General features: G+C 40.7%; 1 protein-coding gene across 1 annotated transcript; it reads right to left on the minus strand.

The window, feature by feature from the left end:
- Nucleotides 1-216: 216 nt before the first annotated feature.
- LOC123725650 (uncharacterized) lies at nt 217-8436 on the minus strand. The gene is made up of 10 exons (XM_045692123.1): nt 8137-8436; nt 7629-7913; nt 7131-7442; nt 6274-6582; nt 5623-5685; nt 5433-5486; nt 5144-5191; nt 3734-3787; nt 493-540; nt 217-308 (listed from the first exon to the last, which is right to left on the minus strand). Exons 1-10 carry the CDS (start codon nt 8210-8212, stop codon nt 217-219), a joined length of 1341 nt encoding a protein of 446 aa, XP_045548079.1. The 5' UTR covers nt 8213-8436.
- Nucleotides 8437-17146: the final 8710 nt, after the last annotated feature.

Consider the following 17146-nt stretch of genomic DNA (forward strand, 5'->3'; position numbering starts at 1 on the left):
ACAAGTACATTTTCCCTCAACAAAGTAGTTATCAGCAAAGTCAGTTCTAGAAGGAAAAGACAAGTGTATTTTTGCTGTGGGATTACTAAATAAGGATACTTACCCAAAACTCTTTTTGACTGTTTGAATTCACAACGCTTTCTGTGGAGCTTTGACCTCCTGTTCACATACAAGATAGAGACGGTTTGTTAACAGTTAACACACATCACAACTTAGTCAACACCAATAAACAGAAATCGTGTGGCCAGACTCACTCTCAGTTGGACTCTTTGGGGTGTCAGTTGTCAAGGTAGGACTAACAGTCAAATCTGGTGCAAAGCAAAGTCATTGGATCTGGTTATACAATAAGGTATCTTAATGGGATGATTTAATCAATCCAATATCAACCTCTTTTCTAGTAATTAGGCACATTTGTGATGAAAAAAAGAATAGAAATACCTGGGTAAGATAATATAAGTCAATTTTTTTACTAACTAAAGATTACCAACACACCTGATGTAGGATTCACTGCTGTGCTGGGGGCCAAAGGAGAGGTCAAACCTGGTGAGAAGAGATGAGAAGAGAAATGTAAATTTGTTTCAAATAAAATAAAATGGTTTTGTCACATGCGCCGAATACAACAGGTGTTACAATACAACCTTACCATGAAACACTTACTTTCAACAATGCCGTTTTATTAAGTAAGTAAGTAAACAAATAAAATTTTAAAAAGTAACACAATAAAATAACAATAACGAGGCTATATATAGGAGGTCATTCAGGTAATATGTATATGTAGGAAGATGAAAAGTGACTATACATAGGGAATAAACAGCGAGCAGCAGCAGAATAAAAAGGAGGTCAATGCAAATAGTCTGGTTAGTCATTTCATTAACTGTTTAGCAGTCTTATGGCTCGGGGGTAGAAGCTGTTAAGGAGCCTTTTGAACCTAAACTTGGCAATCCTGTACCACTTGCCATGCAGTAGCAGAGAGAACAGTTTATGACTTGGGTGGCTGGAGTCTTTGACAATTTTTAGGGCCTTCCTCTGACCCCACCTGGTATAGATGTCCTGGATGGCAGGAAGCTTGTCCCCAATGATGTACTGGGCCGTACACAGTACCCTCTGAAGTCGGATGCCGAGCAGTTGCCATACCAAGTGGTGATGCAATCAGTCAGGATGCTCTCGATGGTGCAGCTGTATAACTTTTGAGGATCTGATGACCCATGCCAAATCTTTTCAGTCTCCTGAGAGGGGATAGGCATTGTCATGCCTTCTTCACGACTGTCTTGGTGTGTTTGGACCATGTTAGTTTGTTAGTGATGCGGACATCAAGGAAGTTGAAGCTCTCAAACCCGCTCCACTACAGCCCCGTCTATGTGAATGGGGGCGTGCTGAGGGAGCGCTTGTTGTCCTGGCATCACACTGCCAGGTATCTGACCTCCTCTCTATGGGCTGTCTCATCATTGTCGGTGATCAGGCCTACCACCATTGTGTCGTCGGCAAATTTAATGATGGTGTTGGAGACGTGCATGATCACGCAGTCATGGGTGAACAGGTAGTACACAAGGAGACTTAACACGCACCTCTGATGGGCCCCTGTGTTGAGGATCAATGAGGCAGATTTTGTTGTTGCCTACCCTTACAACCTGGGGGCGGCCCGTCAGGAATTCCAGGATCCAGTTGAAGAGGGAGGATTTTAGGCCCTGGGTACTTAGCTTAGAGATGAGCTTTAAGGGGAACTATGGAGTTGAACGCTGAGCTTTAGTCAACAAACAGCATTCTCATGCAGGTGTTCCTTTTGTTCTGTTGGGAAAAGGCAGTGTGGAGACCAATAGCGATTGCATCATTTGTGGATCTGCTGGGGCGGTATGTGAATTGTAGTGGGTTCTAGAGTTTCTGGGATTATGGTGTTGATGTGAGCCATGACCAACCTTTGAAAGCGCTTCATGGCTACAGATGTGAGTGCTACGAGCCAGAAGTCATTTAGGCAGGTTGCCTTGGCGTTCTTGGGCACAGGGACTATGGGGGTCTGCTTGAAACATGTCGGTATTACAGACTCAGTCAGGGAGAGATTGAAAATGTCCGTGAAGACACTTGCCAGTTGGTCAGTGCATGCTCTCAGCATGTGTCCTGGTAATCTGTCTGGCCCTGCGGCCTTGTGAATGTTGACCTGTTTAAAGGTCTTACTCACATCGGCTAAGAAGAGCGTGATCTCACAGTCGTACGAAACAGCTGGTGATCTCATGCATGGTTTAGCGTTGCTTGCCTTGATGCAAGCATAGAAGGCATTTAGCTCGTTTGGTAGGCTTTCGTCACTGGGCAGCTCACGGTTGGGTTTCCCTTTGTAATCCATAATAGTCTTGCCACATCCGACGAGCATCAGAGCCAGTGTAGTAGGATTCAATCTTAGCCCTGTATTAATGCTTTGCCTGTCTGATCGTTCGTCTGAGGGCATAGCAGGATTTCTTATAAGCATCTGGATAAGTGTCCCTCTACTTGAAAGCGGCAGCTCTATTACAGGATGTTGCCTGTAATCCATGGATTCTGGTTGGCATATGTACGTACAGATGACGTCGGTGATTGATGTGGTATACTCCTCAATGCCATCGGATGAATCCCAAAACATATTCCAGTCTGTGCTATCAAAACAGTCCTGTAGCTTAGCAAGCGTGTCATCTGACCACATCCGTAATGAGCGAGTCACTGGTAAGTCCTGCTTGAGTTTTTGCTTGTTAGCAGGAATCAGGAGGATAGAATTATGGTCAGATTTGCCAAATGGAGGGCGAGGGAGTGATTTGTACACATCTCTGTTTGTGGAGTGAAGGTGGTCTAGAGATTATTTTCTCTGGTTGCACATTTCACATCCTGGTAGAAATTAGGTAAAATGGATTTAAGTTTTCCTGCATTAAAGTCCCCAGCCACTAGGAACGCCGCTTCTGGATGAGCATTCCCTTGTTTGCTTATGGCCTTATACAGCTCGTTGAGTGAGGTCTTAGTGCCTGCATCGGTTTGTGGTGGTAAATAGACAGCTGCAAAAAATATAGATAAACTCTCTTGGTAAATAGTGTGGTCTACAGCTTATCATGAGATATTCTACCTCAGGCGAGCAAAACCTCTAGACTTCCTTAATATTAGAGATTGTGCACCAGTTGTTATTGACAAATAGACACAGACCACCACCCTTCTTCTTACTGGAGGTTTATTGTTCTGTCTTGCCGATGCAGGGAAAACCCAGCCAACTGTATATGATCCATGTCCTCGTTCAGCCATGACTCGGTGAAACATAAGATACGGATGGTAAAGCAGGATTATCCACTTGCAGACGAATTCTCACCAGGCATCAGGATCTGCGGCCCCTGTATCGGCGTCTCCTCTTCATGCGAATGACGGGGCTTTGGGCCTGGTCTGTGAAGAGACGTAAATCTTTCTCCTTCAATTCATTAAAGAAAAAATCTTCGCCCAGCGAGGAATCGCTGTTCTGATGTCCAGAAGCTCTTTTCGGTCATAAGAGACGGTGGAAGAAACATTATGTACAAAACAAATTACAAACAACGCAAAAAAACATCCAGAATAGCACAATTGGTTAGGAACCCATAAAACGGCAGCCATCCCCTCCGGCACCATTCATATTTAACACAGGTAGAACAATTTAGCGTACAAGCAGCCATGAATAAGTCTATGAGTAAACCTGTTGGAGCTTTAGTGAATTAGAGTGAACTAACAATGCAATTGCAAAGTAAGGGATACTTACTAGTTGGTCTCACTGTGATGTCAGGGGTCAAAGTAGAAGTAACAGTCGAAACTGCTGGAAAGTAATACAAGTGAATTATGTATCTGATTACACAAGAAGAAAGGTATTCATTATTTCTGATAGAGAACAACACAACTCAGTCAGTAGAAAGATGAAATGTTCACAATTTCATAATTTGGCATATTATTATTAAAACCCAGACCCTTAAAAGCTTATGGTGTACCATGGGATGCCCCGTTAACATCCCACATAATGCTTACATGGATATTCCCTTCATTAACTTCTAGAATAGTCTCTGCCACTTATGATTGCCTGCTGTCTGTTAAATGCTCTACATTGGGTGTCACTCTAGTATGGAACCGTGAAATGCAGGGCTGGGGCACGACCTGAACTGGGATACCGTTTGGGAAAATGTATTTTTTACCTCTAAAAACCCAGCACACCAGATTATACATTATAAGCTTAGACATAGAAGTTATGCAACCACATTTAGAAGTTTTAAGATGAAGCTGACTCCTACTACAATATGTGACAGATGTCATATGAATGCTGTTGGAACACTAATGTTTTGGGAATGTCCTGTGGTGTCCCAGTTCTGGTCACATGTCTCAGATTTCCTTGCAAAAATGTGTTTCCCTGTGAAGATCCACCTTTATTTTTGTTGAACTCTGAAACTCTTCATATGTACTGCAACTGGTTCAGAAAATAATCATTTATGTGGCGTAACAGCAGTAAAAAGTTTATCCTTAGTGGATTACCCCTACAATCCTCTTGCCTCAAAAATGGTTAGTACATTTTCAAGATATTGGTCGTATAGAGCGATCAGTGGCCATGATAAACAAAGCTCTGGCAAATACTATTGAGGCATGGGATGTATTAACCAAAACTCTATCAGATATCAACACCTCTTGAACAAGCAATGGACCTACATGGTAAGGGGAGTTGGGGGACGACGTTTTATCTTCTGAGAATAATATAGAATATTTTTAATTGTAAACTTCACTTCCTTCCTGGAAATGTCTCATTTGTCTGAGAAAAGACAGTCAGCTAGAGATGGATGCTTAACCAGAACGCTTTCTGTGGAGCTTTGACCTCCTGGGCACACGCAAGAGAGAGACTGTTTAATAACAGTTAACACACAACACAACTTATTACGCCACTAAACTAAAATCATGTGGCCACTTTGGGGTGTCAGTTGTCAAAGTAGAACTAGTAGTTGAACCTGGTGCAAAGCAAAGTCATTGGATCTGATTATACAAAAATGAAGGTATTTAAATGGGTTGATTTAATTAACGAGATATAAACCTCTTTTTTTAATCAGGGGAAATTAAGAGGAAAAACCTGGGTAAAATAAATCTAGTCTATTTGTTTAGGTCCTATATGCTAACTAGAGAAAGATGACTAACACACCTGATGTAGGGTTCACTGCCGTGCTGGGGGTCAAAGGAGAGGTCAAACCTGGTGAGAAGAGATTACACAAGAACAAATGTAAATTAATTTCATATCTAAGGTCATTCAATAAGCAGAAAGAGAGAAGTACACTACACATTACTTACAAATCAGATGGACTAAAATTACACAAATCTGGACTGAAATTACAAGCAGCAATGAATGGGTCAATTCATAAGTTGGATGGAGCTTTAGTGAATTAATGTGAACAAAAATATACATGTAGGTTAAAATTAGTGGATCTACTTACTGGAAGTTGCTGTCACTGTGGTGTCTGGGGTCAAAGTAGAAGTAACAGTTGAAACTAGTGGAAAGCAATATGATTACACAAGAATAAGGTATTACATAATGTTCGTCTCTTAATTTTACAGGCCCGTAATCTAAACTCTCGACTGTATAATTACTATTTGCAGAGATGGAAATTTAGTGGCCCAACACACCTTCTGTAGGACTCACTGTTGTGCTGGGAGGCAAAGTAGATCTAGGACCTGGAGTCAAACCCACTGAGATAACACATATTAATGAAATTAGCATTTTATTAAAGATCGTATTAATGATTATCATGTTGTTGTTGGCCTTTTTAAATTCCTTTATGACTTGTCTTTTCAAAGTGGGCAAAGTAAGACTATAAAAATCACTACGGACAGATTGCTTCTAGTCCTGGTAGATTATATTTCTCCTCATTATAGAGATGATAAGACCAATTCATAAGGTGATAAAGTCTTTCAGGACAGATAAGGTGCTGATTGTTGTTGACAGCTTCCTAGAATGAAGTCACCATGTTATCTAACAGCAGAAGTATAACAGCACATAGATACGATCTAAACACTGAACCAGTTCAACAAAGAATTTAAACTACACAACCTGGGACTCAATACCAGATCAACCTGGGATCTGGCCCAGAATAAGGCAGTGTGGAGATCCATATGTCAAAGTGCTATGCTCCAAGAAGCGAGCAAAAGTGAGTGATTGAGTTATTGGGGGAGGGAGGGTCAGAATTAATATAGTCATATTAAACAAATCAAAGGGTAGTCAGATCATGAAGACCTGCAGCCCTGATAGATTCTTATAATGTATAGATAATGACTCACCTGTAAAGCTGTACCCATCACTGCGTGGAGAGAGAGAGTTTGGTCCTGAGCTCACTCTGTAGTCACAGCTCACCTCCTTACGTTTCACTGTCTGAAGACGTCTGATCAGATCACTCTCAACCACAGAGAATTGACAGAAGCAGCAATTGGAATCTGTGTGTTTCTTCTTCCTGATGTGTGCTCTAAAAATACGCTTACTCTGCTCTCCAACATACAGGTTACAGGTGGTGTCATTACTGACAGAGCCAGGAATTAAACAGGTGATGATGAAGTTCTCTTTCAGACTGACTGTAATATTTGGTTTCTGACCTGTTGGGAGAGGACAACGACTTAATGAAGTACAAGGCACACTATTCTGCATATAAAAATATACTGTAGAGCCTACAGTCTTTCACAATGCAAGTTCAAATCATGATGGTCATAAACATAACATGGACTTGTGATTTGTTTAACTATTTTGAATTAACTTGGACTGTGATTTAAAAACATTAATTAAAATTAATTGATTTGTTCAAAATAAGTTAGCAATAAATTAAGTATTTGTCCAATGGGCACAGACGTCAGTTCCACACCTAGTGTTGATTTACATTTGATTGAGTTGTCAGATAATGTGAATTCAAAGAGAAATCAACAACATTTCAGCCATGTCATTGGATTGAGGTTCAAGTTGGGTGAAAAAAAGACAAACATTCCCCAAATTATTTCAGCAAATCCAATACATTTTCCACATTGATTTAATGTCATCAGAAGGAAAACTATTTTTTGTTGAAAAGACAGTTTTTGCCCATACTTATAAGTCTGCACTTAAAAAATGTACATACAATACATATTTCTGTAGTTTTATGGAAGTATCTTACCTATAATAATGTATTTATCACTGCGGGGAGACAGAGAGGGTGATCCTGTGTTCACTCTATAGTCACAGCTCACATCTCTCTCCAACTGCAGATGCCTGAACAGATCATTCTTAGTAACAGTGAAGGTACAGAATAGTTTGGATAATGCTGTGTTAAATCTCCTGACCCAAGCCTCTTTGTAGGCCTGAGTCTGGTCTCCAGTGTACAGGTTACAGCTATGACCATCACTGACAGACTCAGGAAGTACACAAATAATGGTGATGTCATGAGAAGATTCGTCATTGACACTAATGTCTGGTTTCTGAAGTTCACCTGTGAGGAGAACACATCAATAACTGTCCATACTGTAGGTTCATGAGAAAACAAACCTCTTTCTGTACTAGATAACTAAAAGAGTAAGAAATAAATAGTTTGTATGTTAGCATGACATTACGTATTCCAATCTGATTACAGTGAGCCAATCAGATCAGTGTATTCATAATAATAATACTATTTTACCAAGAATAGTGATAGGAGCAGGATGACTGTGCGTCGATGGATAGTGAGCCTCTACTGTGTAAAAACATCTCAGTTTGATCTCAGCAGATAAACGTTCACCTGCCCACAAGAGCAGCTCAGCCCCTGTGAGTGACCTCGTACAGGGTGAGGGTTTAGGATCTCTCCCCTCTGTGTAGAAGTAACACTGAGACACAGAGACAGATGGAGGAGTCTGACAGCTCAGCTGAACTGAGTCTCTCTCTCTGATGACTGTAGAACTCACTGTCAGCCTGGGAGGAGGGAGGTCTGTAATATCAGAATAAAGAAGTAAACCACTTTTAACAGTTTGCTAAAATACATTGCATGAAAAAATCCCTCAAAATCCAAAAGTGCATAACTTCATCTCTTATTGCTTCAGTCAGTATTTAAAATGTATATTATATAAATAATATACAATAATCTGGTGTGTTAATCTTGGACCAGAATAGAAAAACACAGGGTATAATAATACATAAACTACCCCGTTTACCCAGGAGAGTGACTGAGACAGGGTCACTGTAAGGAGAGTAGATAGACATCTCTACAGCATAGTAGATACATCTCATGTTGACCTTGGTGGTTCTACGTTGACCTGCCCATTCAAGCAGCTTGGTCCCTGTGAGTGACTGTTGACAGGATGTGGTTTGTTGGAGATGTTGTCTTTCCTCTATGTAGAAGTAACACTGAGACACAGAGGTAGATTGAGAAGTGTGACATCTCAGCTGAACTGTGTCTGTATCCCTGATGACTTCAGGACTCACTGTCAACCTGGGAGGAGGTGGGTCTGTGAGTTCAGAGAGAAATAGTATGTAAATCTAAATTCAACGGATTGCTATGTTCATAAAATCCTCATGTGTAACAGACCTGAGCATTTCAAGAGCATGGACTCATCACTTCAAATTAATTCTAGATTTTAAAAAGACAGTGAACATCCTTTTGTGAAACAGTGAAGTCGTTGAAATCAGAATAATATTGTTGCAGGAGTGCATTGTTGCCGAATGTATAACATGTTAAGATTCAAAAGGAGGGTCATGTTTACAATTATGTAAATAACCTACTTACCTTGGACAGTGACTGAGCCAGGGTTGCTGTCAAGGAGGATGTGGGAAAGACTACCAATAGCATAGTAGAAACATCTCACATTGACCAAAGCAGGTGAACGTTTGATCTGACCACGACAGGAGCTCAGTCCCTGTGAGTGTCTGCCGACACGATGAGTTTAAAGTCTCTTTTCTCAGTAGAAGAGATAACACTGAGACACGGAGACGGATGGAGAAGTCTCACAGCTCAGCTGAACTGAGTCGCTCTCTCTGATGAAAGCAGGACTCACTGTCAACCTGGGAAGAGGAGGGCCTGTAAGATCAGAAGAGAGGAGTATTTAAAATGTTTGACTTGTTTTGAGAAATTTACTGACAACCATTCAATTGGATTTAAATATGCATGTCTATTATAAAATCAAGTAAATCTATCAACATTTAATGTTTAAAAACAATTATCTTCATGCTTATTGAGACTAAAGGATTTTGATAATAAGGCCCATTCCTTCATATAATGATAATATGTGAAATATATATTGTTTTAAGTAATGGCTTATTACATCATGCATAAAAATATTCCAGACGGGGCTGAGGAAGATCTGAGAGGACAGAGGAACTGAGTATTTTGTTACTGGTTTGGGAAATGTACTGTCAGCCGTTAAACATAAAACAATCACACTTTGTTTTTTCAAACCCTAGATCTTTGAGAATAATTCCCAGCGATAGTATGAGAAATAAAGGTGATATAATATATTGCTTCATGCAACGGCTCTTTCCAAAAGACAATAATAACGTATTTCTAGAGGACCAATTGAGCAGTAGAGTGTTTGCAGTGTTTACAGCTATAGACATTTGTTTTTACCCTGAATTTGGACATATACAGTGAACTTACTTCTGTAGGTTCACTGTATATGGATTTAAACTGCCAACCTTCAACACTGTATTGTATTAAAAATTTATCCGTAATTCCTTTTGAATTCATAGTGTCAGGTGGATACGTTATCAGCTAATGTTATGTTTGAATGATAAGAATAAATACCATGATTATTATTATATTTTTACTGGGTAACTAAAAACTCAGAATAATGATACTGACCTTGGGCTTTGATGGATTGGAAGGTATCTAGAAATTATAAAATAGGTTATCGTCTGACATTCTAAAAATAAATTCTACATGAGATACCTGAACACTTCACACAAGTTGGTAAAGTAGCATAACCTACTGTAATGCATTAATGGGGATCAAGCAATGGTCATTCTTATCTGAACAAAATGTAAAATAATGATAGAGAGAAATAAATATGATGACGAATGGAATAAGATACAAGACACTAATCATAGCCATGAGATTCAGAAATATCAAGAGTTCCTAAAGTAAAATAGTAAAAAGTAAGACTAAAAGAGGGGAGAGAAGAAGAGGAATATCCTGTAGCACAAACAGATGATGAAACTGTAGAAATGTAGAAATAACTCACCAAAAAGGAGGATGACCAAGAACAGATGACCAGCCATATCAGGGATGAACAATGCCATTTGTCAGACAGCTACATACTGTTAGTCTGACTTCACAGTAAGGTGTGTGACTGAGTCCGAGGATTGTTTGAATAGAGAAGCAGATGTGGAGCTTGTTCACTACAAAACCACAGAGAGCAGAAACGTAAACAACAGTCTCATACAGCAAGTGTGAGCTAATGTTGCAGAAGTAAGGGTATCTGAATAATCAGAATAATTTATTGGTCATACACTCTCCTCCATGTGCATTTGGACAGTGAAACCAAAAATATATATTTGACGCTTTACTCCAGTATTTTAGATTTGAGATAGAATGTTTCGTATAAGGTGACAGTACAGAATTTCCCCTTTATTTTAGGATACTTTCATAAAGTTCTCATTCCCCTTGACTTATTATTATAATTATTATTATTATTGTGTTACAGACTGAATTCAAAATGTATTTAAAAAAAAACATGACTCACCCATCTACACACAATACCCCATTATGACAAACTGAAAACATATTTTTTGTAATTTTTGCTAATTTATTGAAAATAAAATACAGAAATATCTCATTTAGATAAGTACTTACACCCCTGAGTCAATACTTTGTATGTCAAGGAACTCCATACATGCAGGAGGGGTGAAGTCAGGCGCAGGAGACCAAGGCACGTGAAAACACGTTTAATAGACACCAGTCCAAAATGCCGAATACAAGGCAGGGAACAATAAATCCAGCAATAGGCAAGAACCCCCAAACCGAGTCGGAACACAGCCCAGGAAACTCGTATGCCAAAATAAATGAACGGCAGAGAAAAACCCAATCCCCAACCTTACAATAGTAGACACAAATAATCCCGCACAATCCCAAACCTAAACAGACAGACTAAATACCCCCACTAACGAACTAACTCAAAACAGGTGCTTACATAAAACAGACATCACCAAATGAAAATGAAAAGGAGATTGGTGGCAGCTAGTAGGCCGGGCGACGACGACCGCCGAGCGCCGCCCGAACGGGGAGAGGCGCCACCTTCTGTAGACGTTGTGACATTGAAGAAGCACATTTGGCAGAGATTACAGCTGTGAGTCTTTCTGGGTCTCTAAGTCTCTAAGAGCTTTCCACACCTGGATTGTGCAACATTTGCCCATTTTTCTTTTGCTATTTCTTCTTGATCTATCCTCAGTTTTCTCCTATCACAGCCATTTAACTCTGTAACTGTTTTAAAGTCATGATTGGGCTCATGGTGAAATCTCTGAGCGGGTTTCTTCCTCTCCGGCAACTAAGTTATGAATGATGCCAGTATCCAAAGTGTAATTAATAACTTCACCATGCTCAAAGGGATATTCAGAATGCTTCTTCTTTTTTTACCCATCTGCTGACAAGTGTCATTCTTTATGAGGCATTAGACAACCTCCCTGGTCTTTGTGGTTGAATCTGTGTTTGAAATTCACTGCTCGACAGACCGACCTTACAGATAATTGAATGTGTGGGGTACAGAGATCAGGTCATTAAAATATCATGTTAAACACTATTTTTGCACACAGAGTCCATGCAACTTATTACGTTACTTGTTAAGCACATTTTTACTCCTGAACATATTTAGGCTTTCCATAACAAAGGGGTTGAATACTTATTGACTCTTTTATTTATTTTTTACATAATTCCACTTTGACATTATGGGGTATTGTGTGGAGGCCAGTGACAAAACATCTCAATTTAATCCATTTTAATTTCAGGCTATAACACAACAAAATGTGGAAAAAGTAAAGGACTGTGAATACTTTCTGAAGACAGTGTATGTTTTACCATTTAGAAATAAAAGCATTTTATGTATATAGTCCCCCCATTTGAAGAAGTCACAAGCATTTGGACAAATTCATGTATAGTGTATTAAAGTGGTCAAACATTTAGTGTTTTGGTACCATATTCCTTGCACGCAATAAATACATCAAGCTTGAAACTCAACAAACCTGTTGGATGCATTTGCAGATTGTTTTGGTTGTGTTTAGGATTATGTTTTTCTCAATAGGAAATTAATTGTATCCAACCGTTATGGAAGGAGGTATAACACAGGTGACATAATAGTACATGTAATTGATAAGGGGTATTTTATGAGGATATAACACCAATCTTAAACTGAAAGTCATAAAACACATTGAGAGATAAAAAAAAAATGTTTTGACCTTTTTTTAACTAGGCAAGTCAGTTAAGAACAAATTCTTATTTACAATGACGGCCTACACCGGCCAAACCCGGACGACGCTGGGACAATTGTTCCCCGGCCTACGGGACTCCCAATCACAGCCGGGTGTGAAACAGCCTGGATTTGAACCAGGGTGTCTGTAGTGACGCCTCTAGCACTGAGATGCAGTGCCTTAGAGTGCTGCGCCACTCGGGAGACCCAGAAGTGAGAGAGAGATAGAGAGAGAGAGAGAGAGAGAGAGAGAGAGAGAGAGAGAGAGAGAGAGAGAGAGAGAGAGAGAGAGAGAGAGAGAGAGACTTTAATCCTCTAGTCAGTCTGCATGTGAGAACAATGCTATATATAATATAACAATATCATTTGTACTGTACTTACATGTTAATTTGCAAATGCCTGTGAATCCACATCAACATTACCTGCACATCACAGAGAGAGACAATTCCATGAGTAAGAGGTTGTGTATGTATGTATGAGTGTGTGTTTGAGGGGGGATCATGTGTATATTACATGTGTACATTGCATGTGTGTTACTTAGTCGAGTTTGCCCTATTGCGTTGGTAACATCCAAATAGAAGAAGTGCAAGTAACAAGGCTTGATGTCATTTCACACTTCTCCTCATGACTCAAACCACCCTGCAGATCTACAGCTCTATTCTCACGCTCCACAGATGCTCTGACACATTCATTTCTGTTATAAGTGTCATATATGTGTTTTGATATGGTTGATAAGGTTAGGCCCAAAGTTTAAGCATGTACAGTAGCTGTGCACTTGAAGATGGTCCCGAGATCTGAGGGACAAACCTGAGGGCATGAACGTGAACAATACAGAAGTTATCTGAGAATCGATTCCAGCATCTCCTGAATCCACCTGTAGTAGAGAGAGAGGGAGAAGAAGAGAGAGAAGAGAGAGACTTTTTATCCTCCAGTCTAACAAACTGTCTGTCTATTCTAATCTCTAACTCGTGACATGAACTGCACCCTCCTTTCTATCACAGGAAGTCATTGTGGGTTTTGTGTCATTCTGAGGTCTACACATGTCCAATGCAAGATGTAGGTTATTTAATTCAAAATAGTTTATACGACTAAACTCTGTACCTACTTAAGAACATGTTTACAAGGTTAAACACTAATTAATGTATTAGGAAATGATTTCAGGTGAAAAACATCTGATTTGGTAATAAACATACATTTTAATAAAAATTACCATGGCTTTCTTATCCAATGGCTTTTGAGAAGGAGACAAGGAAAGAGGACGCGAGGAGTATGCAATCGAGATCGGTCTTTGCCACTGTCTGTCACTGTCACTGTGTTCCATCTCAGTAAAGAAACAAGAAGGGCCCTAGCCTGATGACCACTGTGGCCATGCCTGTGTTCAGCACCAAGAACGAGACCGTAAGTGTGTGTGTCTGTCTGTCTGTCTGTCTGTCTGTCTGTCTGTCTGTCTGTCTGTCTGTCTGTCTGTCTGTCTGTCTGTCTGTCTGTCTGTCTGTCTGTCTGTCTGTCTGTCTGTCTGTCTGTCTGTCTGTCTGTCTGTCTGTCTGTCTTTCTGTGTTATACTCACTCATTCTCTCTTCTCTCCTCTACAGAAGCACCAGGGTATTCTCCTAGGGGTAGTGGGCACAGACATTCCTCTTCAGGAACTCATGAAGATCATCCCTAAACACCTGGTACTGGGTTTTCTAACCCATGTTTATGACCCATTAGATGCCTTGTCATTTCCTGTTGTTCTGTACTCTATTTCATGTAATGTAAGTATCTCTATATATTGTTTTTGTGCCTTCAGCTGGGTATCCACGGTTACGCCTTTGCCATCACAAACAACAGCTACATCCTGACCCATCCGGACCTGAAGCCACTGGTAACACACTGTCTTTAAAACCCACTCATACACTATGTCCCCTGCCTAGGGTTGTAAAATCAAAGGTTTCCTCAGAAATAATGGTTAGAGGATTCAGGATTTCCTGCTTATTCCCGCCTTTATACCAGGAATCGTCGCAGCAGGATTTCTGGAAAACCTGGGAATTCTGGGAAAGTTGCCTGAATTTTGCGACCCTACCCCTGACCCTAACCCTGTCCCTAACCCGAGCCTTGCCACAATGCACTAACCCTAACCCGCACAGCCTTTACACATACCAACCTCTGGAGTGGTTAAACATCTATAGTACATTGCAGTTTTCCCCTCCCCACTCAAACTCCTCCCAGAGAGTCCTAACAAAATTATTTTTTATCATTTTTTTGAACATTTTAATTGAAAACAATCACAGTAAGGTACTTAATTGTTACCCAGAAATGATTTGATATTAAGATACAAATGGCTGCCTTTAAAGACATGTTCCGGAACTTTTGTGACTACTAAGCGACTACTTCCCGCTTTGGGCCGGATGTGTCAGTGTGTAGTTCATACATGCATAATCTATGAGCAGAATTACTGTCTTACCTCAATTAACCATGAAATCCCTAGTTTGTTTTTCTGGAAGCTGTGCTGCACTATTTTCCCCCACGTGGGTCAGCCTCCTAGCAATTGGTGGTCTAGCCAATGAGCTTCAGCCCCTCACCATATGAGGGAACAGTAGCAAGATGCACATAAAGCAGAGCAAGAGAGAGAGAGAGAGCGCAGTGACATGTTGCATGTACAGTATGTGTACATACGGTGCATTAGTAAAGTATTCAGACCCCTTGACTTTTTCCACATTTTCTTACTTTACAGACTTATTGTTAAATGGATTAAAAAAAATGTTCTCATCAATCTATCCACAATAGCCCATAACGACAAAGCAAAAATACGTTTCTAGAAATATCTGTACATTTAAAAAAGAAGGAAAACAGAAATATCACATTTACATAAGTACTCAGACACTTTACTCAATACTTTGTTGAAGCACCTTTGGCAGCGATTACAGCCTTGAGTCTTCTTGGGTATGACGCTACAAGCTTGGCCACCTGTATTTGTGGAGTTTCTCCCATTCTTCTCTGCAGATCCTCTCAAGCTCTGTCAGCTTGGTTGGGAAGCATCACTTCACAGCTATTTTCAGGACTCTCCAGAGATGTGGTTCAAGTCCGGGATCTGTCTGGGCCACTTAAGGACATTCAGAGACTTGTCCCGAATCCACTCCTGTGTTGTCTTGGCTGTGTGCTTAGGGTCGTTGTCCTGTTGGAAGGTAGACCTTCGCCCCAGTCGGAGGTCCTGAGTGCTCCGGAGCAGGTTTTCATCAAGGATCTCTCTGTACTTTGCTCCATTCGTCTTTCCCTCGATCCTGGCAAGTCTCCCAGTCCCTGCTGCTGAAAGACATCCCCACGGCATGATGCTGCCACCACCATGCTTCATCATAAGAATGGTGCCAGGTTTCCTCCAGCCGTAACGCTTGGCATTCAGGCGAAAGGGTTCAATCTTGGTTTCATCCGACCAGAGAATCTTGATTCTCATGGTCTGAGAGTCCTTTAGGGGCCTTTTTGGCAAACTCCAAGCAGGCTGTTGTGCATTTTACAGAGCGGGAGTGCTGATTGGGGGAGTGCTGCAGAGATGGTTGTCCTTCTGGAAGGTTCTCCCATCTTCACAGAGGAACTCTTGAGCTCTGTGACCATCGGGTTCTTGGTCACCTCCCTGACCAAGGCCCTTCTCCCCTGATTGCGAAGTTTGTCCGGCGGCCAGCTCTAGGAAGAGTCTTGGTGGTTCCAAACGTCTTCCATTTAAAAACGATGGAGGCCACTGTGTTCTTGGGGACCTTCAATGCTGCAGACATTTTTTGGTACCCATCCCCAGATCTGTGCCTCGACACAATCCTGTCTCGGAGCTCTACGGACAATTCTTTCAACCTCACGGCTTAGTTTTTGCTCTGACATGCAGTGTCAACTGTGGGAACATATATAGACTGGTGCGTGCCTATCCAAATCATGTCCAATTAATTGAATTTACCACAGGTGGACTCCAATCAAGTTGTAGAAACATCTCAAGGATGATCAATGGAAACGGGATGCACCTGAGCTCAATTTCAAGTCTCATAGCAAAGGGTCTGAATGCTTATGTAAATAAGATATTTCTGTTCATTACATTTTTATAAATTAGCAAAAAATTCCCCCAAAACTGTTATGGGGTATTATGTGTAAATTGATGAGGATTTGTATTTATTTATTTTAGAATGAGGCTGTAACATAACGAAATTTTGAAAAAGTCAAAGAGTCTGAATACTTTCCGAATGCACTGCATGTGACGTAGTACACGATTTTCGCAGAGAACTTTTTGGTCGTGAGCATTACTTTCAGAACTACTGGATAAAAAGTAAAGTATACTTGTCTTTCTGTTATTTACTTTAGTTTCTGTTGATCAGCTCCTCAACTGTTTTGGGTGTGTGTCTACCTATTAATTTGACAGGACGTATTGCAACACTGATGAGCACCATGAGCACCGCTCCCTCTCCCAGATCCAGGCCATTAAACTCTACCTGACCGGACGCAAGCCACACATCAAATATAAGTTACACCACACTGGGATCTAAAGGCTACTGGGGGTTTCATTATATATCCTGGAAAATCGTATAACCTAGCCATAACCGTAACCCTCGCTTCAACCCCAACCCTTAACCCTAACCCTATATCCTGTTTGTAGAGGACGTGGTAGTGTGTTTCCAGGACTGAACCACTCCCTCTCTGCCGTAGGTGACAGAGAGCTGATCCAGGAGGTGTTGTTTGATGCTGTGGTCACAGCCCCACTGGAGGCCTACTGGACCGGCCTGGCCCTCAACAAGTCCGAGTGAGTCTAGCCTACTAA

The sequence above is a fragment of the Salmo salar genome, chromosome ssa12, assembly GCF_905237065.1.
Source record: "Salmo salar chromosome ssa12, Ssal_v3.1, whole genome shotgun sequence".
Taxonomy (NCBI): domain Eukaryota; kingdom Metazoa; phylum Chordata; class Actinopteri; order Salmoniformes; family Salmonidae; genus Salmo; species Salmo salar.

What these genes read in the sequence shown, in the direction of transcription:
- LOC123725650 (XM_045692123.1), bottom strand. Translation starts at nt 8,212, where the DNA reads ATGAGATGTATCTACTATGCTGTAGAGATGTCTATCTACTCTCCTTAC. An exon ending in CACAGTGACAGCAACTTCCA is followed by an intron (nt 5,192 to 5,432) that starts GTAAGTAGATCC and finishes TCTTCTCACCAG; the next exon opens with GTTTGACCTCTCCTTTGACC. An exon ending in AGCAGTGAATCCTACATCAG is followed by an intron (nt 309 to 492) that starts GTGTGTTGGTAA and finishes GCTTTGCACCAG; the next exon opens with ATTTGACTGTTAGTCCTACC.